Below are 23032 nucleotides of genomic sequence, written 5' to 3' on the forward strand. Positions count from 1 at the left end.
ATTTTAAAATATGATAATCCTTTAATTAAAAAGATATATGTATAAAGATACACAAAAAATAAAAGCACTTTTCCACTGAAGCCATATTATGTATCTTTGATGCAAGTTGGTGCATTTTGGCTTATATATTTTATCTATGACTTTAGTTCAATATTAGACTTAACAAAATGATTGAAAACAGAAAGATTCTCTAATTTCCAAACATTATGATGAAAGAATATTATTAACATTATTTTTTTTCCTTTCTGTGATAAGTTTCAAAAGTTTTGACAGTTTCACTGCATCCATTGATTTTATTGTTAGGATGAATTAACAATGAATTGCACATCAATTGTTTGAGTTACAATTCATTTGAAGCAAGCTTTAGTTCACAAAAGTCAATGATACTGCCTGACACCATAAGGCAGTATCATTGACTTTTGTGATGATACTGCCTGATGTAATACAAATTTGAAATAATCCAAATTTGTATTATTATATATTTCCAAATTTGTATTACATACCATATGTAATACAAATTTGTAAATCACGAATGTGCAAATACACTGTGAAACTATTTTGCTCACTGATGTATTAAGCAATGACAGACTAAAATAAAAACTGGATGCTTTACCACGATTTATACCATCTTGCATATTATTTGATTAAAATCTTATTCTCAGACATTATGCAGATTAGAGCTGCAAGAGCAGAAAGATTACATTCTCAGGAAAAAAAAAAAAGGCAAAGAATGCTCTTAAAAATTGGTAAGCCAAATTATATTCTACTTAACATTAAAAAAACTGCTTAATGTGCATAAATTACATGTGATGTAACTGTAATGCAAACTACATAAGGAAATAAAAATATACAAAAGAGTTATAAAATATATCTTAACCCTTTGCGCAGAGCAGAGTCAACCTTCGAAACAACCTCCTGTTAATTTATGTAAACCTCCTGTTATGTCCCCCCCCCAAGTTGTGCAGTGATTTTTCTGTGGTTTTACTGTGTTAGTATGTTTTTAAAACTCAAAAGAACCAACAAATGGCAGCACATAACAGAGTGTTTTTTCTGTATTTATTTATATGTGCTTAAACTTTGAACAAACAAAGATAAAAAAATTTCAATTTTTCTCTCTAACTTCATAAAAAATGCATCTAGTTACCCAAGTATAACTATGAATTTTTTATTTACATACCCTTTTATATGTAAAACACTAATATGGAAAGAAATCAGTAATAATTTATATATATATATATATATATATATATATATATAATTTAACATGTGGTTTTGAAATCAATAAGACCTCTACCCAAACCACTGCCCTCTTAGAACTAAAACATTCCTATATATTTTCTGTTTGCTAAAGTGTAATGTGATCTTAGGGCTAAAATATCCCCATATATTTTCTGACTGTTAGGGTGTAATGTGATCTGTAATATGATCTTAGAGCTAAAACTTTCTTATGTATTTTCTAATTTCTAGGGTGTAATGTGATCTCTGTGTTTCAAGAAGGGGAGGGTGTTATAAGTTTGGGAAGAAGGTATTGCCCTTTCCCTTGAGAGAAGGAAAATAAATAAAGGATAGAACAGGAGCAATTCATTCTTTTAGCCTCTTTTTCTAAAGATAGATGTGTCTTTTTACTTTGCACTGTTATGTAATTATCAGAAAGGCATCGCATGCTTTCAAAAGTTTCACAATTTTTAAAGCTGTGTGAATATGCCAGTAATAAGATATACTTTATATAACCTCTGCATAATATTTTTGATGAAAATCTGAAGATGGAATGTTATAAATTTTTAGCATTTACTTAGTATATTCATATGAACATCATATGAAATTTCGTACTGAAATAAGATTAGAATAAATAGTATTATTTGTACTATATTTTTAAATTATGGAGTTAATTTTCAGAAATTATATTTTTATTTATATTTAACAAAAAAACCATAACTATTTATATATGCATTATTTTGCTGTAAAAATCAATGCACAAAATGTTTGCAGATTTCATGCTCTACATGGGCAGTGGTTTCACTCTGAAACCACCACCCACCTCCCTTCCAAGGAGTGTAATTTTTTTTTTCAATGCATTTCACATTTACGGAGCTCAAAGGTCATCAATTAATTTCATTAAAGGCTGAACAATTTTTAATGTGCCCCTCAAAGGGTTACAGATATTGGGGATGTATTATATTGGAAATAAAAAATTTTCTTTATGTCAACAAAAAGTAACAGCTAGAGTGTTCCCGAGTTAAGAATCAAAACCCATGCGCCTATTTAGAGCCCTTAATTGAGAGTACTTTGGAACTACAAATACAAGCTTTCTTAATGAGGCCCATTTAAATTTAGAGAATTAGGAGAACTTAACAGTATTATGGTACTTTCTGATTAGCCACAACCCTACAAAGTCGTGTTAGAAACTTTTTGAAGTGACAAAAAGCATTTTAGGCTAGTTTTATATTTGCAATTATGAATACCATTCGGTGAAATGACAGTTAACTATAAAGAATATAAATCCATGTGTGCTCAAACTCATATGCGATACATGCCATTTGTGTGGAATGTGTAAGAAAAAATTTTGTCCCCAAAACAGCAATTTTACCAAATGTGGAAATTGCGGGTGCAGATAATCAGAAAATACCTGCATTCTTCTATAACAAAGTACCCTAATTTTCATGATTGAAACACAACAATTTACATCTATAAAAAACGGAAGAAAACTGCAATAACTCAAGTGATTTAAGCACATCCACTTAACATGCCCTAAAATCTAACCCTGCACGTCAACACTGAAATCGTATAGTGATACTACAATCTGAACAACTATAACTAAATTTTGGGAGTATAAAATTTATATATTTTAACCTCAGTAAAGAGATTTCATGTTGTTACACTTAGAACTCAATAAATGATCAGAATGGACTTACCTGTTTCAACCACCGGTCACGAGCATACAATAGAGAAGGGAGCATTGACTCGTACATTAGCATATAACCCTGAAAATTGCATAAACATTATAAAATTACTTTTCATAGTCCAATGAAAATTGTAGTAGAATCCTTATGCATTTACATTAGTCAAACTTTGATGTAGATTTGATTTTGTATGGATTAATTTTATTTTCTGTTCTTTCTAAATAAACATGTTAAGTTTCTATTCTTATTGGAGTTATGAAATGAAATTTAGTTTAAAACAATCTAAAATCAAAGATGTTTGGAGATCTTTTAGCAAATACAAGCGTTTATACATGTGATGTTTTAAATGCGTAGTTAGAAATATGGATGCATAAACCAGAAACTTCCAGATGTGGCCATTCCGAAACATATTTTTAATTCCATGAAAATTTACATTATATCCTTTTGGTAGACATGGTATTTATCCAATCATAGTTAAATACAATACTTTTTATGTACACGGGTTTTAAAAGTACGATGTAAGCATCTTAGACAGGAAAGCATAGCAGCGCAGAGATGTTTGCATGGTAGAAGTTAGGAAAAGGAATGCTGTAATTGCTTGCAATGTAGTATACATATAATGCATAGGTGTATAAGTAGAGCTAAGCCGTTTTTAGTTAATTTTAGGTTTCAGTTCTCATTTTAAGCAGTGTTATGTAATTTGGAAAGAGCACGAATTTGGGAGAAAGGATAAACTCGGAGGGAGAACATAAATATCTAGAATAGTCAATTTTGAGGTTGCCAATTATTTCTTAACATACCCATCGTATTTTATTATACCTCACAATATCACCCCTTCAAAAGAAAGGTTGGGAGAGCCTTTGGAGAAAAAGCATTAGTGTATCAAACAGTTATCATAAGAGGAAAGACACGATGAAGCATCAAGGACATAGCCTGCAAGTCTTCCTATGCCCTGTCATTGTTCAAGAACTTTCTCATATATATATTATGAAATACTTAAAACATATAATTTACAACTGTTACAGCAACAATATAACCTCTAAATAAAACTAAATAATAAATTAACACAATTTTTTTAAAGTCCTCAAACTTTTAGAATGCTCAATGACAAGTTTTTGTACACGTTCTTGATGAAAATAGCTCCAAAAAGTAACTGCTATATAAAATGCCATTTAAATTTTCTTGAAAATATTTCCACATGAAAATCGGAAGATATAACGCACAATTTATGATTAATTGAATGAGTTCTTCTTATTATGGTTATTAAACATAATACAATAGAAAAAATTTATATAAAAACATGATATAATGCAATATTGAATAACATAATGATACTTTGCTGATTACTTCGCATGTCCTCTCCAACAAAATCAGCGTACCAGCCTGCTAATGGTTGGGGGATGCTTAAGTACAATATATAAAAAAAAATCTCCGTTCCTTCGAAAAAGGTAACTGGGTTCTGGCATTGAACAATTGTTGAAGTTTTTCTTTCAAAGATCTTTCTTATTAATTAATAAAAATACAGAATTATACAAAATTAAGACTGAAATTTAAGACAAATAACTTATATAATTAAGTTAAAGTCTTTTAAATTTTTCAAAATATAATTGATTATTACCCTACAATAAGATGCAAACATGGGGAAAAAAATTGTTTTAAAATTATGTAAAATGTATGTATTTGTGTGTATGGTAGCACTTTTTTGCTAAGCTATGGTCAGAGAATTGTGACTGGTAAAGGAAATAGAAATAATCAAAGTCAGTTTCATAACCATAGCTGAATCTCCTAACAAATAAAAACAATAAAATTTTGGAGAAGGTGTTAGGAGTGTTCCTAAAGGGACAGCAGGCACGTGCTATCACATCTTGTATCCTCTCTAAAGTGAGGACACAAACAGTAATTAATATACATAGTGTAAAAACTCATGTTACAGGGGAATAGAGATGTTGTCATTGATTGAGAATCTGGTACTGAATCCAGATTTTCAAGAAAAATGTTGTGTTAGTGAAAACCCTCTCCTGGGCTATGGGGGACGTATACAACAAATTTAAAACAGAAAAACTCTGGGAAGAAGGAAAGGAGCCAGACTGGGAGAGAACAAAATCAGGAAAAATAAATTGTCGTAATTGGGTTTTAAAATGTCATAATGGGAAAACAATTTTGATGCAGACTTTGGAAAACTAAAAATACATTAGTTTTGCACAGAAACAGGGATTCTACTATTTCTAGCCGTTAAATTCATTAGCTTGATTAAAAGGTCTGAGCCTGGTTGAGTGAACAATTTCTGATTTCTTTTTAGTTAGATAATTAGGCTTATCTATTTAAAGTAACTTCAGAATACTATTTTAAAATTTTGTAAGGGCCTGAAAAAGGAGGACAAAGTTTATGGGTATTAGGAATTTGAAATTCTTTATACATTACTAAATCACCTATTTTAAAATTACTGGGCTTACAATGGGTGTCATATCTTTTTACTTCCTTGGTGTAAAAAAGAAGTATTGTAATCACGAAAAGTTTCAGGCAGCATATTTCAACAAAAATATCCATTTTGACCACTTTTGAATGCAATTTAACGATGCTTTTGCGTGATATCTGGCAGAATAAAAGACTCTTTTCCTCCAAAAAAATTATAAAACTGCTTTAAAATGAATTCCGAAGAGAATTTTTTGTGGCGTCAGTATGAACGTATGTACGTACGTATCTCACATAACTCAAAAACGAGTAGCCTCATAACGTTGAAATTTTGTATATGGGACTACTATAACATGTAGATGTGCACCTTGTATTTTGGTTGCAATCGGCCGCGCCAAACATATATAAATTTATTCGGCTCAGTGATCTCAGTTTCTTTACTTTTATATGTTTGTAAATTGTACATTTTTTTTGCTTTAAAAATGATTGAATTATGTTGTTCTTGTCTGCCGGTTAAGGTTTTTATGCATTTAGTAAATCTGTATGCAATATTTTTAGAATTATCAACAATTTTAAAGTTGTTTAAGTGCCACTAAGCCCAATAAATTTTTTTATGGCGGCCATTGCTTGTTTACATTTGAAACAGCAGAGTAGTGGATTTGTTGCCAAACTAGAGAAACATAGCTTCGCAACAGCAAAGATAACGCCTTCATTTATTATTGTGAACTAAATCATGCTTAATCCTTTCTGGAATTTTTTCCAGGAAATAAGTGTTTAAGATTTACTTAATTTTTAATAATTAGTAATTTAATTTTTAATACAGATATTTTGAGTTTTTATGTATTTGCCTTGTCACGGAGTAAGAACTGAATTAATTGAATGAGAAATACTCAATCGTCTGTGAAAAACTGTTTCTTTTTTGTTTTGTTTGCTTAATTTCTTTTATACATAGTTCTAGCTTTATTATAGTATTTGAATAGAACATGTGGCAACAATTAGATAATTCTTTAAATGATATAAATTTTGTGCATTCTGAGTTATAATATGAACGAAATATAATACTGTTAAGTCAACCTAGCGCCAGAGTGTCGCTATGGTAAACAAAGTGAATTTTAAAGAATGTATTTATTATATTGTGGTTTATGCGCTGTCGGCGAAGTAGATTGAATTAAATCCAATAAGTTTAAACGAAATGCAAGAAAAAAATGCATATAATTTAACATTCCGTACAAGGAAGTCATGTGGTGTACAGATCAGATTTTTTTATTTGCATTATGATAATCTTGTCCAAACAAGGTCTTCTTCAATTGGTGGATATATTTACTGATTTTCAAGTAGAGGATTATAAGGTAATTTTCCATACATTAAATAAGATGGTGAGAATTTTGTTACAGAATGTGGTGTATTATTATATTCTTCAGTAACCTGAGGTAACAATTTTGCCCATGCAATATTACCCTGATAAGAATTTAATTTACATTTTAAGATAGTTATAATTGTTTGATTAACTTATTAAACTTTATAATTAGGTTGAGGCCTGTCAGCAGTAGTTAATAATTGTTTTACATTATGATTTCTTAAAAAAAGTTTAAATTTTGAAGAAGCAGCTTTTCTATCACTTATTTTTTTTTTTTTTTTTTTTTTTTATCTGAATTTGGAAAATTTGTCTTCAACAATTTATGTAAGTATCCATAGTTACACTTTTAGAAGCAAAAGACCATATATAAAGAGTAGCATGATTGATAATTATGTGAATATACTTTTTAGTAGAATCATAATAATTTAAGCCACCAATAATATCAATGGACAATAATTCAAAAGGTTCACTAACAGATGGTAAGGCTTGCATTAAACCGAATCTCTTTTGTTTATTTTTATTATTAAGCTGACATACTTCACCATGTTTACTATAATTTTTAATAGCTTGAACAATCCTGACCTGAATAATATTGAGAAGATAATAAATTTAGCATTGAGGACACACCAATATAATCAAAATTAAGATGAGCTTTTTCAAGTAATTTAGTACGAAGAGATATTGGTATTACAATTTTGTATAATCCTTGTTTTTAAATAGTTAACATACAATTAATTTTCTTATACATAGGATTATATACATTATCTAAATTCTGATGCTCTTTAATTTTTTCTAATGATAATAAATTAACTTGAAAACTCAAATGATGACAAATTGACAGCTTGAATAAATTTACAAATAGGATTTCTAGTTAGCATATCAGCTTCAACATTAGTAGAACCTTTTTTTATATTTTATATCAAAATCATACATATATAATTTTAAAGACCATCTAAATAACCTGCATGTAGGATGTTTAATATTCTTTAACCAAACTAAAGTAGCATGATCAGTATGTACAGTAAAACGATTACCATGTAAATAATAATAAAATTTATCTATAGCATAAATAATAGCTAAACACTCTAATTCAGTAATTGCATAATTTTGCTCATAAGACCTTAATTTTCTAGAATGAAAAGCACATGGATGTAAATATCCAGCTGGGAGTTCTTGCTTTAAAACTTCACCAACAGCTTCTTTAGATGCATCTACAAATACATGACAAGGATATTTCGGATTAAACAAAGTTAGAATGAGTCTCGAAATTAAAGCATCTTTTAAATTTTGAAAAGCTATTTTACATTCTGTAGTCCATTTATAAGGGGTATCCTTTTCAGTAAATTTATTAAAGGAGCTCTAATTTTTGCATAATTTTGAATAAATTAATAGTATATGTTTATACTTCCTAAATATCTTCTAAATTTTCGTAGTTCTTTAACATTTTTAGGGGGTTGTAATTTTTTAATAACTTCAATATTTGCATTACTAGGCTGATATTTTCCTGCTTGAACTTCATATCCTAGTAGCAAAGTGACATTTAGATTGTTTTAATTTTATATTGTCTTTTTCACATATGACAAATATTATCTTAAGATGTTTAAAAATTTTCATCAAAATTTGGGGAAAATACTATCATCAAAATAATGTATCTGATATATGTTTAAAATTTGTCTAAGGGCTCTTTGGAAAACAGCTGAGGAATTTTTCCAACCCAGAGATAATCTATTCAATTCATAAGAGCATATAATTGTCGTCGTAAATACTAATTTTTCATTATCTTTTTCATTTAATTTTATATGTCAATAACACACACTAAATCTAATGTGGAATAGATTTTTGCATTCGTTAATTGTTCTAATTCAGTATCAATTCGAGATATAGGTTCAGAGTCTGTTTTAGTAATTTGGTTAAGTTTTCGATAATCAATAACACAGTCTCATTTTTGAATTTCCATCTCTTTTATAAGCTAGAGTTGCAGGTGCAGCACAAGGATTGGATTGGATTATTCAATTATGGCAAAGCACACGAGGGCTATCTGCCTGAAGAGAGGGATGCCTTCGTGGAGGACTTTCTAAGGGAAACTGGCTCATATACATGTTACACATGGGGAAAACCACAAAAACACCCATGCAGCCAGCCCGTTCGCGGGATTCGAACCTCGGACCAAACTACCAGGGTTCAGCGTCTTTACCGCTCGGCCGCTGGTGGGCCGGTGCAGCATAAGGACTGAATGAAGGTTTAATCATACCAGCATTTAACAATTCATCTATTTTGTTTCTTAATTTCACTGTTATCTTTAGGAGATGCTCTATAAGGTCTACAAGTTATATGTAATTCTCTGAATTACATATACCACTCATACTTACATATACCACTAAGTTAAAATACTTGTGGAGGTTTAATATTGATACAAACCACATCATATTTATTTTTAGCAATTATAGTTACTTAGCAATATATGTTTCATTGTTTTTAGCATAATTATCAAATTTCTAGTATTTGCACTATTTTTACACAAAAAATTATTTTGAAAAAGTTTAGCTAATTGAATACCTTTACTTATTATACGTTTAAACTGACACACTTCATAATTATTAAATTTCAATTGTAATTTAAATAAAGAAACCGAAGAATGATTATAATAATTAATACGTCAGGCTAGAATTCACAGCATAAAATACTATATCATTAGTAAGTCTAACTATTTTACATGACAATTTAATTACTTTGGTCACAGAAAGACCTCCAAATAGAGATAATAATTTTGTTTTAGGGTTGTTCTCAATAATTTCAATTTGTGCATCAATACAATTTATACGATTATGTGACATTACAGTAGCCTGCAACCCTGAATCAATTATCACGGGTAGATTTTGTTTACCAGCCTGAACATTTACTTTAAAATATTTTCCCATTTTAGGTAAGAGTTTTTTGAGAAGATTCATAACAATAGCTTAAAGAAGGAAATTACTGATAAGGATAGGCCACTTGTAGAAATTCCTCCAATCTTTATTTTGAGAATGGAAATTCCTCCAATCTTTATTTTGAGGTAAATATTGCCTAGGACAGAATGGTCTTGAATTAGGGTATCTAGGTTGATAAAAATTTTGGTGTATTTTTTATATTTTGTACTTCTCCCAGTGAACTTGAGCTAGGAAAATGTTTGCGAGCCATCGCTATCTAATCCTTCAAAGAAGTGATATTTTGTACGGTAAGCAACAACAACTGTTGCTCCAGCAGTCCCTGATTTAAAGCTTCTATTATAATTTTGTCATTTAATTTTAAGACTAGATGCATATCTTAACTTTTGTCGGAAATATTTATCAGTATCGTTGAATTTTGAATAAGTAATAGCCACAAAATCATTAAACGTTACCATCTCGGCACTAGAAAAATATGTGAGAAAGTTTTCTTGAATCATCGCTTCTTTTAAGACTTGCCAATCCAAACCAATGCATTTACGAACATGGAATGCTAGTGTCTCACTGCACAGACATTTGGAAAACACCAAACCTGTGTTAGTAGTATTTTTCCTGGCACATTTTTTGAAAAAATGATAAAAAATATTTATCTACCAGAATATCTCAACTTTGACCATCAAACACTGCACTTGAAATTTGTCCAAATTCACAGAAACCATTTTTGTAGCTAATTTCGATTGAGATCAGGTTTCTATTCTTAATTTTTTACTTTTTTCTGAAAACTAAACACTGAAGAATTTGCAATAATCACCACTTTTTTAAAAACACACTTTTAAAAATAACTCTTTGAAGAATCTGCACCAAAAATACAAAATTGATGCACCATATTTTAATATTTGATGACATGTGCAAGCACATAATTAAAACCTTTCCACAGCTGTCATCACTATGATTTTTCACTGATTACATTGCAGAAAAAACACCATGAAGTAGATTTGTACTGGATCTCCAGTGGATACTGGATGATTGTATCAATACAATTGTTATATTGTATTGATACAGTGAAAACTCCAGTGTATACTGGATAACTTGCAAATAAATCATGTTCTCCATCACCGTTACAGAATCGCTATGATATTTTCTTCGCGTAACAGCGGAAAGAAGCAATACAATAAACACGCAGTTCAGTGACCTATTGAAGCACTTGTAAGGATTATGTTAATTTTATTAACAGTTAAGTTCCTTTCCTGTCAAATTCTTAACTTCAACTTACTACTTCCGGCCAGAACGTAGTTCTGGAATCTCTGAGGAGGAGCAGTATTTAAACTGCGAAGTCTACTCACTGAGTTAGAGAGAATCAGAGTTTCTGATTTGTGCGCATCTCCTTTTGGCTACTCTCTCTCTCAAAGCTGCTATTATGCTCGACTGTACTCAGGCCCTTGATAAGCTACATAGTCAAATAGAGTTAAGGGGCCAACTTGATTATAATCTGAATAGCTTCGGCTATATCTCTTTATTTCTTAGTCTCTTAAGTTCAAGCCCAAGTGTCGTCTTTTATTGTACACTCCAAGACGGAGTTTTGTTAAATCTTATTGGAATACTAAAGGGTTAGTTACCTGTTAGTTACCTCTTCTTCTTGTTTCTTGTCACACGAACTTAAGAGATTATTCGCTAACTAGTTCTTAAGATTCGTCACTTTCTACAGTAACTGAGAAATACACTAGTGAGAATCTTACACACTATTGAAAATGCCGTTAAATCACTTTCACTTTTTGACGCTGAAAACAAATTTGATGATTCATTCTGATATTCACTGGAGTTTGAGGCAGCAGATAAATATCCTAGTCGACTCCTTTTAAATGTGATGTTTTAAATACATAATTAGAAATATGGATGCATAAAGCAGAAACTTTCAGGTGTGGCCATTTCAAAACATAATTTTTATTACATGATAATTCACATCAGATAATTTTGGTAGACAAGGTCCAATAATAGTTAAATATGATAATTTTTATGTACAAGGGTTTTAAAAATAGGGCGTAAGCATCTTAGACAGGAAAGCATAGCAGCTCGGAGATGTTTGCATGTCAGAAGTTAGGAAAAGGAATGGTGTAATTGCTTGCAACGCAGTATTTATACTATGTATGTGCATAAAGATGTGTTCCCACCAACACGGTCACGCATTCCTGCATAAAACGTTAACTAATCAGAAGCCAGTTCAGAGGCGGCATTTGCCGGATGGCCGGAGACCACACAAGTAGTAAGTCAAAACATGCATTACATCATTAGATATGGCTGACCATTCATGTTCCATTTGAAACTTATTACAAATAATTGCTTTTCCTTCTGTTTATAGAATAATATCGTTTTATTTATTTTTTGCATTAAATGATGCTATTGCCTTTGTTTCATATTTGAATATGTACTGTAAACGTACAATGCAAACATTAGTCTTTTTCGTGTTATTAATAAGTTTACTTAAATGTTCCATGGAAACATACATGAAAAAATGATTTCCTTTTTTGATAAACATGTAATTCCAACAGATAAAATTAGGGGGTAATTTTTTCATGTGTATCAAGGAAATCTGTATTTAATGCAACATATTAAGACAAATAATGTTTTGAACTTGTTCTAAAATCCACTGTATACAACTGGTTCTTATATGAAAACTTAAAATGAGCAGCATAAAATTGAGCCAACTTATTTTAACATTTTTTCCATTGATTTAATGCATACTGATGAATGCTTTGTATATTTATTTCTTCTTTGTAATCAGCATTCAATACACTCCTAAAAAGTTGCTGTAGATTTCTTTTTAAGTACAGTATGTTTGACATTTAAATACTAGTTCACCATGAAGTTCTATACTTGATTGGTATGTTGTACCCTGCTTCCATGTCATCATTCAAACCTGATCTACAATTTTCATTTTAAAATTTAGATTAGTAATTAAAATTGAGGTTAGTCTAAGTATTGTGTTCTTCATGACAGTATGTTTCATTTGCATAGCTGGAGGGGAAGGTCATTTTTTGGGATGGTATTGTTTATGTTAAACATATAGGGGTTATTCAAATGGGTCTTTGGAGCAAAAACAAGGCCTGGGATTTATTGGATTATAGCAAAATGACACTTGAAGCGTCAGTTTTAGGCATCTCGTTTCAAATGCCCAGTTTATACCATGGTTTTTAAATGATTGTACTTTCAAAAATTATTCTTGATGGGGGGAAAAAAAGACAAATGGACTAATCTTAATAAAGATTTCAGATTAAATAAAAAAATTCATATGCTAATAGAATAAATAGCTTTATAACTTGTTTAAAGGAAAATTCTCAAGTTTATTAGTAGTAATAAACCTTAAATCAATCATAAATCATCAGCCATAAATGATATATGGTTGATAATTTTTACAGAATAATCTAAAGCAATAGATTGTTGCGAGAAAATAGTGATGGATTTCGAAATCCCAGATTCTGAATTTTTCTTAAAATATATCTTGCTCTTGTTGCCTAGTGGATAAAATGTTGGCTTCTTGAGTTAAAGATTTTGGATTCAAGTGTCACCAGAGTGGTTTTGTAATGGAATTGGTAATTTTTTTTTATTTATTTACAGAAAAAAATTATGGCTAGTTTCACAGTAGCCTAGATGCTTCTTCCGTTTACTGAAGGTGAAATGTAAAAAACGATGCTTACCTGCAAGGTATCGTAGAGCGGAGGTAACACGCTCAAGTAAAAGATTCAGCTTTTACTGGGGGCTTGTATTACGGGTTCGGGCCTTGCTTTTTCCTACCTTTGAATGATGGTACGAATATACTTTTTTTCAATCTATTGCAAATTTTTTTTGGGGGGGGGGTGACATAAGAAACTTGTATTTATTTTTCATTTCATTCATCATTCATACAAACTCAATTTTCGCTCGGCATTGTGTGCATTATTCTTCTTTTGACAATGAGCCTTTGGTATAATTCATAAGATCTGACTGTTATGATCTGATTTTATTTTGATTGACATGAAATTAGAAAAAGCGATACTGATATTAGTATAAAGTTGCTGTGACAAGTAAATCATTTGTTTAAAAAAAATTAAGAAAACTGTTATTTATACAGAAAAGAAGGTCGCTAGTATGTATCTGATTTCATGTAACATTTCTATACATTTTAATGGCTTCATGTTTGTTTTTCTTAACATGCAGGACCACTTTTTGACAGGTTTAATCTTGATAATAATTTTTCATTAATTTAAAAACCTGCATGAGCATTAGCAAATTTGCTTATTGTGGAATTCAATTTTTAACACAGAAAAAGAAGTATTATATAAAATGCAGTTACTTCAATGAGTTATAGATAAAAGTGACCTTATAAAATAAACCTTTAGATAGTGGCTGTTCATTAATATATGAATGACTAATTGAAGTAATTACTGTTACATTTAAGATAAAAAATATGTACATAAGGCAGAAACTAAAATATTTTTAAAAAATTGATGTTTATTAACTTTAAAATAACTGCTTTTTTTAAGTACGATATTTAATTTAGTAATGCTGTAAATCCTACATATATTTAAACAATATATACTTTTTTATTGCATTATTTAAACCAATTAAGTGAAGTTTATTTAAGGAAGCATTTAAGGGAAGTTCATACATCATGCGAAAACATTTATAATATTCTACCACATGAAAAATTTACTCTCCAAAATAGAATAATACAATTATGATTTTTTAATCATCATTCAACAAAATTCATAAATAAATTAAATTAGATATATACAACAATCCTTTTCTGGAATATCCTATTCCTATAGTCCAAACGATTCTTTTCTGGGATATTCTTCTTCTTACTGCAGTCATCTCTCACATATTAATATAAACCACTGCATTCTGCTTCTCTTACACAAAGCAAGAAATAAGTTTTAATTGGGGAGAAATTAAATCCATTTTAATTAAAAAATGTAATTGTAAAATATCAAAATATCACACAAAAATTTCACATTTTCCCCCAAGTTTCCGATATGAAGCACCATCTAGTGAGAGCATATGACAACTTTTAAAGCAAAAGTTGCCGCGCTGGTGTGAACTGACACATGCGGAAAGAGTTTTTTTACGCTTTGCCACTTGACATCCCAACGGACCAGTGTGAACGCAGCTTAAGTACAGCTAAGGTGTGATTGGATAGCTTTAGGTTTTAGTTTTGCTTTCAGGCAGTATTACGTAATTTGGAAAGATCTCCAATATAGTAGAAAGGATAAACTTAGGGGAAGAACATAAAATGTTGAATAGTCAATTTTCAGGTTACCAATTATTTCTTAGCGTAGATGTCATATTTTATTATATTTTACTTACATATATACACATATTAACACAAAAAAAGGTTATTACAGGCAAATAAGTTAAATATACATATAATGAAAATAATTTCAATTGTTTAGCAATATATGAATAAAGTATTAATAAAATAATATGAAATAAGGGAAAAATCAATTTCTTAAATCACACTATTTCACAATCTAATGAGGAAAAAATCAATATCTTCCGACTGATTTTTCTTCACTGCTGAAGGAACTTGCCAAATGTGCTTACAATACACCATTTCCAAAGTCATTTGCAATACATTAAATTTTGAATGGCAGAAAAGGAATGTGTCAGTTTTGAGTTTCAGTTTAACTATGTAAAGTAGTGGAAAGTAAATTTCAGCTGGATTTGAGCAAATATTTTTTCTATTTTGAATTCATCCACTATAACAAAATATGTTATTATATGCAATAGCAAAAAAATTTTCTTTTTTTTTTTTACACCATTGGTACTAAAAAAGAAAATGTTATTGCAGGCATACAAATAGCCTTGTTAAATTATATAGAAAATGAAAATATTTAAATCAACAGTGTTACTGTTATAATAATATAAAGTTAGTTATTTTCTGCATTTTTTTGGGGGGGGAGGGGAGGGGATTGTTTTTAATGCTATGGAAGAAACTTGCCATTCCTGATGTTTATACACAAAGTTATTCGTGCTCAAAGTACTGTTGCTTTTTTTTTTTTTTTTTTGTAAATGTGCTTTTTAAGAATGTTAAACTGGATTACATCAAACTTTTTTGTTTTCCGCATCATTACAAAAGTGAACTCTAGTACAGAGAGGCCTGTATTTATCTTTGAGCATTATTTATTTCATTACTGCACACTTCATAAAGCAAGTACTCTTACTGAGCTTGGAACAGCTGCACTACGCAAATGTGTCCATGAAACACACGCACTAGGCAGTTAAAGAAATAAAGGTGGGCACAGTCTATGTAGAGATAAACTTAATAACAAAGTAGGTGTTTGCTTCCTTGTTGCTAGATAGTGCTCAGCACTAAGATGAGATGTAGTTTCCAATCCTTGTGGGTGTCTTGCAAGGATCAATTCTTGGACCATTTCTCTGCATCAACTAAGGAAATAACTTAAAATTTTAGAAAAATCCAAATATCATGCTCAGCTGATATTACTACCATCATTGCCAGATCAAGAAAACCCAACCACACTCTAGGAGACAAAATTCCATATATAAAAAACTAGTGCCAAAAACGAAGAGTTAAAATTAATTCAAAAAAATAACAAATTCTTATCACATGAAATTTAAAATCAAAGACATCCTTGACAGCAAGATCCTATTTGGAAAACAGGTTCTGATAGTCAATTCAGAAAAATACCTTGGTTTTATCTTTAAAAGATTGTTTACATGATCAACAAACATAAACAGTGTCTGTAAAGCCTATCATGGATGCCCCATATTTCACCATATATATTTCATCAGGAAAGAACACCTTCATCATGAGCTAAAAGTTGGCACTATGACTATCTCTGGAGGTTAAACGAAAACTTCTACAAGGCAAATTAATAGGGCGGCAAACTCAATAATCAAATTACGTTGGAAGATATGCTTATCTGCCTGTACACTGCTTGCCTGATCAGACAGGAGGATTAATATTGATTTGTGTTTTCAATAAAAGGAGATAAACCAGTTATACAAGTTTTATTAAAAGGGTGGCAAAACAGAAACTGCTTTTCATCCAATGACTGGCAAAATGCTTTTTATGTCATTTATCAAGTATTAAGCTGATGTTCTTGTTGATTTAGATGAATAACCAATCAGCAAATTCTAACTCATGCAACAGAATATTCAGTTACCAAGGATTATTTCCTATAATTAAGAAAATTTAAAATGTTAAGATATTTAAACATTCCCCTGCTAAAAATACCATTTTACAAAAATATATACTTATGGAAATGATAACAGAAATGCTAATGTTAGATTCTAAAACATACTGGAATGGTTTGCTCGTAATAATGGAATGTTATTAGAAATTCATTTCAAAAAAGCATTAATAGACTTAAACTCACAAATTAATTTTTACAATAGTGAAAATTAATAGCGAGTTTGATTTATCTACAACTGTATCAGTTCTGCTTCAAATAAAGCTGGCTAGGGAGGCATTACGTCAAAAGGATTCAAACTTATTAAAAGTAAATGCAACAATAAATTTTATGTTGCAGTTTCTTAAAGATCAAGACATATCACTATCTAAGGAATTATACAGCACATTGGAAAGTTGCACAGAGGAAAGGTATAGTAAACAAAAAAATATTTTAAAGTATTTACACAATTATAATGACTTTAAAAAACAAAAAGGAAGAGAAGAGGCTAACAACCTTAACTAAATTTTCTGCAAATTTTCACAAAAGAAACATTTACGAAAAGCAAAACATAAACCTATCTAGAGAAATCATCAAAAATGATGCTGATGATATTATCAGAAAATTATTGTCTTTTGAGAAGAAATTATAATTAATTACAATAAGAATCAACATAAAAAATAATGTAAAAGTAATTAAAGAAAGACATTCATCCAAAACTGTAGGACTTTGAGGCAAATATTTAGAGGAAGTATATAGCTAATTATTAACAGAACCACCAAACCAACACGGAAGCCGAAATAGTATTTTCAACTGCAGGTAATTTCTGCACAAAATATATTCCAGGCTTAATAACAGTTCAATACAAAGCATTTATGTTTTTTATGATCACATTTCAAAAATACGCAGTTAATTTTTTTAAATATTATATAATAGACCAGATGACAAGATTTTTATGGGATATTTATTCTTAATAATAATACTATTATGTTTTGCTCCTTTATTACATTGTAGCACTGTTATGGTTTATTTTTTATGCTATTGTAATGGATATATTTACTCATACCTTCTCTTTTGATGCACTAGAGGGCACTACATTCTTTAGTCAGCTAGCGTCTCTCCCATGATCCTCTGCGAACACAGAATTAATGATGTAGTCCAGCAGTCATTTTTTTTAGTGTAATTTTGTTTCTTGTTATGTCCGTGTGTTATTATGTTTTGTGAATATTGGAGCTTAAGACTTAATTAAAATATATCTGTTCCTAAGAATGGTTGCTTTCGTTGGCTGCAATATTTTTATCAAGAGTGTCGTAACAACACAACAGGCATAAAATGGCGCCCAACTCCTCTACGAACCAAAAAGTGAAAGCGTGTCAAGCGGACGCTTCCAATAAATTTTGGGAATATAGCCGCTCTGGCTTGGTTTCCAGCACTGGTTAATGTGCTTCTTGTGAGTTCCTTCTCCAATAATTTGAATCTGCAAGCCGCTCTAACTTATGTTCATTCACCCTGCATTGGATATATTCTGCTTGCAAGGAACGTGTCATCCCAACACTTGAAATCCAACATGTCTTCGCAGCGACAGTGTTGTGTGTGCGTTTATGTTATATCTTCGCTTCATCATTGAAAGTTATTTATCCGATGCCTTTCTCCGCTCCGTGTGTATTTTGTAAAAGTGCTAAGTTTATAAGCAACAGTAAAGAAAATTTGAAGCCGCTCTAACTGATGTTCATTCACCCTGCATTGGATATATTTTGCTTGCGTGGAACGTGTCATCTCGACACTTGAAATCCAACGTGTCTTCGCAGCGACAGTGTTGTGTGTGCGTTTATGTTATATCTTCGCTTCATCACTCAAAGTTATTTAATCTGACGCCTTTTCTCCGCTCCGTGTGTATTTTATAAAAGTGATTAGTTACAAGTTTATCAACATCAGTAAAGAAAATTTGAATTTGTGTGCAACGTTCGCAAATGGTATATTTTTATTTCTTTCTGCTTACATTCAAAAATATTTGTGCATTCTTTGATACATCGTGTTTCAGTTCAGAACTATCAAGTTAAAGAATCATACAATTATTCCTTTTTAGGAAATCCTCAATTGTGAAAAACAAACATGCAGACCTCCAGTCTGTGATACAACGCCATTTTTAAGTGGAATAGAATTTATTGCTTCCTGCCAGTCAATTCAAAAGTAATTTGGATTCATTTTAGTTTCGCTTCTTCCTATGACTCGGTCCAATCAAAATGAAAATATTGCTGGTGATATAAACAGGCTTAGTGTCATAAATGAGGAAAGTGATCTTTTGATTATTAATTTTTTTGATAGTTCATAGTTCAGAACGTACCTGATTAAATGATGTGTTCATTATTGTTCCCTTTCATGTGATTTAAGTAAGTTTATTGAAAGGACAGAGTAACTCAATTGGTTTCCTTTAAAACTATGGTTGAAACTATGGTTGGTGAAATTGCTTTGATATTTTTTCTTTTGTTTATAGAAGTATTTGGTTTCATAATGAAATATATATATATGCATAAAAGTGTTTGGAATATAAGTAAATTTTCTATTGCTACAAGTATATATATTTATATTCTCTATTTCTTTTTGCATTCTTTAAACATGTGATTATTATTTCTGTGTATGGTATTTTTTTGTTGGATCCAACTCATTTTCACAGGTATTGGATAATTACTATTTTAACTGTAAGTTTTATTGTATGCTGTGTTCTTATAAATTTATTTTAGAAAGGGTTGACGATTCGGAATGAAATATTCTAATTAAGAATCATTTCTGTGCCACAGTCTAAATGGTATAAAGAGTATAACTTTATATTTGAGTCTCAGAATGTTATTAGAATAGTTGAAAGTATATTTAAATAATTTATGGTTTTGATTATTGAAAGTGTTTGATATATAAGTATATGTACAATATTTTAAAACAGGTTGCTTAGTCATCGTAATTATTGCATTCTAATTATTTCAAAAGCCTGTGGTAATATTGGTTGTAGAGTGTGTATACATTTCAGATGCAGAACCTGGTATGGTCTTACAACTGGTTAAAATCTCTTGCTATATGTACATATTTCTCCAAACATTTATTAAGGTGATGGTAATTTTTTCTTAATATTTTCTCAGAAATATTGTTGGATTTTAATTCTTGATTACTATATATCTTTCTGAATGCTCATGTTATTGACTAAATTATCTTCAAAAGAGAAGGTAGGGGTATAATTTTATTCACATTCAAATTTTCTTCAGTAAATTATAATTTTATTTCACTAATATTTAAACAAAAATGTCTCTTCTCACGAAGGGTAAGAAAATTGATCTCTACAACTTAGCATTAGAATTACGCATCGAAGCTACGTCTAATGATAGAATAATTGATTTACATGATAAAATTACTAAATCTGCGGTCTTTAAGAATAATGAACAATTCGTGAAGGATACGTTTAATAATATTGTGGATGCTCGGAAAAATTTGGAAGAAGCAGAAGTAAAGAAATCTGAAAGAGAAAACCAAGAAAAGGAAAACCTGTGCCTACCTGAGGAAAGAGCATTTGAGCTTGAAAAGCTTAGACTCCAAAATACAAAATTGTCAAATTGATTCTACTCCAATGCGATTTGATTTAAAAACTGTCCTACCTACGTTTTGTCCTGATACAGATGATGTCTTTATTTTTAACCATGTTTGAAAGACAGATGAAACTTTTAAATGTGTCTACAGACCACTGGGTATCACATTTAGTTGGAATACTTCCAAGTGATATAGGTAAATTAATAGCAAGAGAACCTGAAGAAATGTTTAAAAACTACACCCACATTTGTACTATATTGCTACAAAGGTTTAAGCTGACAGCCGACCAATTCAGACTTCTTTTTAGTCAACATCAGAAACGTGATCATTCCACTTGGAAAGATTTCTATTGAGCTTCGAACCTACTTTGAAGGTTAGCTCAATGAGTTAGAAATTACTTCATTTGACCAATTAAAACAGCTAATCCTCACTGATCAAATTAAGAAAAGATGTCCTCCGGAATATAAAAATCATTATTTACATAGTTGGGAAACACTCAATGATCCTGTCATGTTAGCCGAAAGTTTGGACTTGTATGATAACATAAAACCACCTTATCAAAAAGTAGCGCAACCCCTCAAATCACAGGAATTGCACAAACCGAAATTCCCTAGAAATGCAGGTGGTCAGGTCTTTAAGAAATCTCCTTTCAATAAATTTGAGAAGAAAGATCCTCTGAGTTTTCAGAAAAATACTATTCCTAACCCAAGTTATATGCCTTCACGAAACGTGGAAAATTCTGTTTATTGTTATGGTTGTGGCTATCCAGGATTCATAAAATCAAAATGTCCAAAATGTTCCCTAAAGAAGGACACTATGCATGCCAATGCAATAAATATGTTTACTTGTTTCACCTCTCCCGTAGCTTTACTTGATATCGAAGTATATGAAGCTACAGGAACAGTCTGTACTGACACAGGAGCCAATCAGTCAGTCGGTGGAGAGCTAATGTTTAAATTTTTAACGAGGCGAGGACAAAAACTTCACGGAAGTTGATCTTGCTATCTGTCTGGCAGACGGTCAGCAATCCACATCATTCGTTCTTAAAGCTACAATGCCGATCACAGTGCATGGCCGGACTTTCAACATGGATTTACATTTTCTACCCCATGCCAAAGGTAATCGTACTCTCCTAGGAGTTGGCTTTTTAAGGAAATCAGGAATTGTAATGGACATGCGAAACAATTTCTGGTATTTTGGTGATGCACCAAGTTGTAGAATACCTTTTGCAAAAGATATTCCCTCACCAACAAGTTGTAATCCTGTCGAAATAAATACTAGTTACTTGTCTGACAAATTCACTTACAAGTGATGTTTCAGTGCAAAACAATCCAGTTATACCTGAAACAAAAACTCCTTTGTTATGCGAAGACAAAGGTCAGAACCTTGTTGCAGAAAATAAAAATCGCTTAGCTGCTTTGCTTAATGAAAATGGATATCTTTTGACTAGGGGGAGAACCAACTCCTTATGTCAAGCACTTTATTAACACAGGTGATCACCCACCGGTTGCATCGCAGCCTTATAGATTATCCCAAAAAAAGAAAGAGCTCTTACGAAAAGAAATTGATGAACTTTTAGCCAATGATGTTATAGAAGAGTGTGAATCACCGTATGATATGCAACACCAGTAGTTTTAGTGCCTAAGCCAAATGGAGCTATTCGTTTGCGTATTGATTACCGTAAACTGAATGCTATAACAATACCTGACAAGTATCCACTTCCGGTTATGGATACACTTTTACACGATGCAAGATCCACTGCCTATATGTCTACCCTTGACTTAAAGAGTGGATATCATCAAATTGAAGTCAATCCACCAATAAAGATAAAACTGCATTTGTGTGTCTTTTTGGTACGTTTCGATATAAAAGAATGCCTTTTGGTCTCAGAAATGCTCCAGCAACTTTTCAACGCCTTATGGACCAGTTCCGAAACGGACTACCCACTGTAAATATTCTTGTTTATTTAGATGATATTTTTGTACTGTCCGAAACCTTTGAACAACATATTCAAGACTTAAACTTGGTTTTCGAAAGACTCCGAAAATTTAAGTTATGTGTTAATAGAGAGAAATGTAAATTCGCATGCTCTCGTGTGAAACATCTAGGGTTGTGGATAACACCTAAAGGAATAGAAGTAGATCAAGACAAAATTGCAGCAATACAAAACATTCCTTCTCCAAGAAATGTTAAAAAGTTACAATCATTTTTGCAGACCTGTTCGTGGTACAGGAAATTCATCCCGAACTTTTCTGATATTGCTAGACCCCTTAGCAATTTGACAAAAAAGAATGTTGTTTGGAGATGGAGTGAACAAGAGCAACGAGCCTTTCAAACTCTTAAGCAATGTTTAGTAACTCCACCAGTACTGAAGCAAGTCGATCCTACAAACCCCTTTATCATCAGGACGGATGCAAGCGGTTACGCTTTAGGTGCAGTTCTTCTGCAGTGAGAAAGTACCGCCGATGAAAGACCAATAGAATATGCCAGTAGACTCTTAAGCTCTGCTGAAAGAAATTACTCAACAACTGAGAGAGAAGCGTTGGCTGTTGTCTGGGCTTTGAACAAATTTCGAGGATATATTGAGGGTGCAGATATTACAGTAGCATCTGACCACCAACCATTAAAGTGGTTAATGACTTTATCGTCACCCACTGGCAGGTTAGCCAGATGGGCACTTCAGATCCAAAGCTTCAATTT

General features: G+C 31.1%; 1 protein-coding gene across 2 annotated transcripts in view; it reads right to left on the bottom strand.

The window, feature by feature from the left end:
* LOC118205782 (protein arginine N-methyltransferase 6-like) overlaps positions 1-23032 on the bottom strand; it is a 69053-nt gene that overhangs the window by 14300 nt on the left and 31721 nt on the right. For both annotated transcript variants that reach the window (XM_085826457.1, XM_085826450.1), the window contains one exon: positions 2913-2981. In XM_085826457.1, coding sequence (XP_085682583.1) covers positions 2913-2981 — 69 coding nt within the window. The remainder of the gene's footprint in view (positions 1-2912; positions 2982-23032) is intronic.

Source organism: Stegodyphus dumicola, chromosome 1 (assembly GCF_044657685.1).
Source record: "Stegodyphus dumicola isolate Sdum_Otavi_A_Nest chromosome 1, ASM4465768v1".
NCBI classification, from domain to species: domain Eukaryota; kingdom Metazoa; phylum Arthropoda; class Arachnida; order Araneae; family Eresidae; genus Stegodyphus; species Stegodyphus dumicola.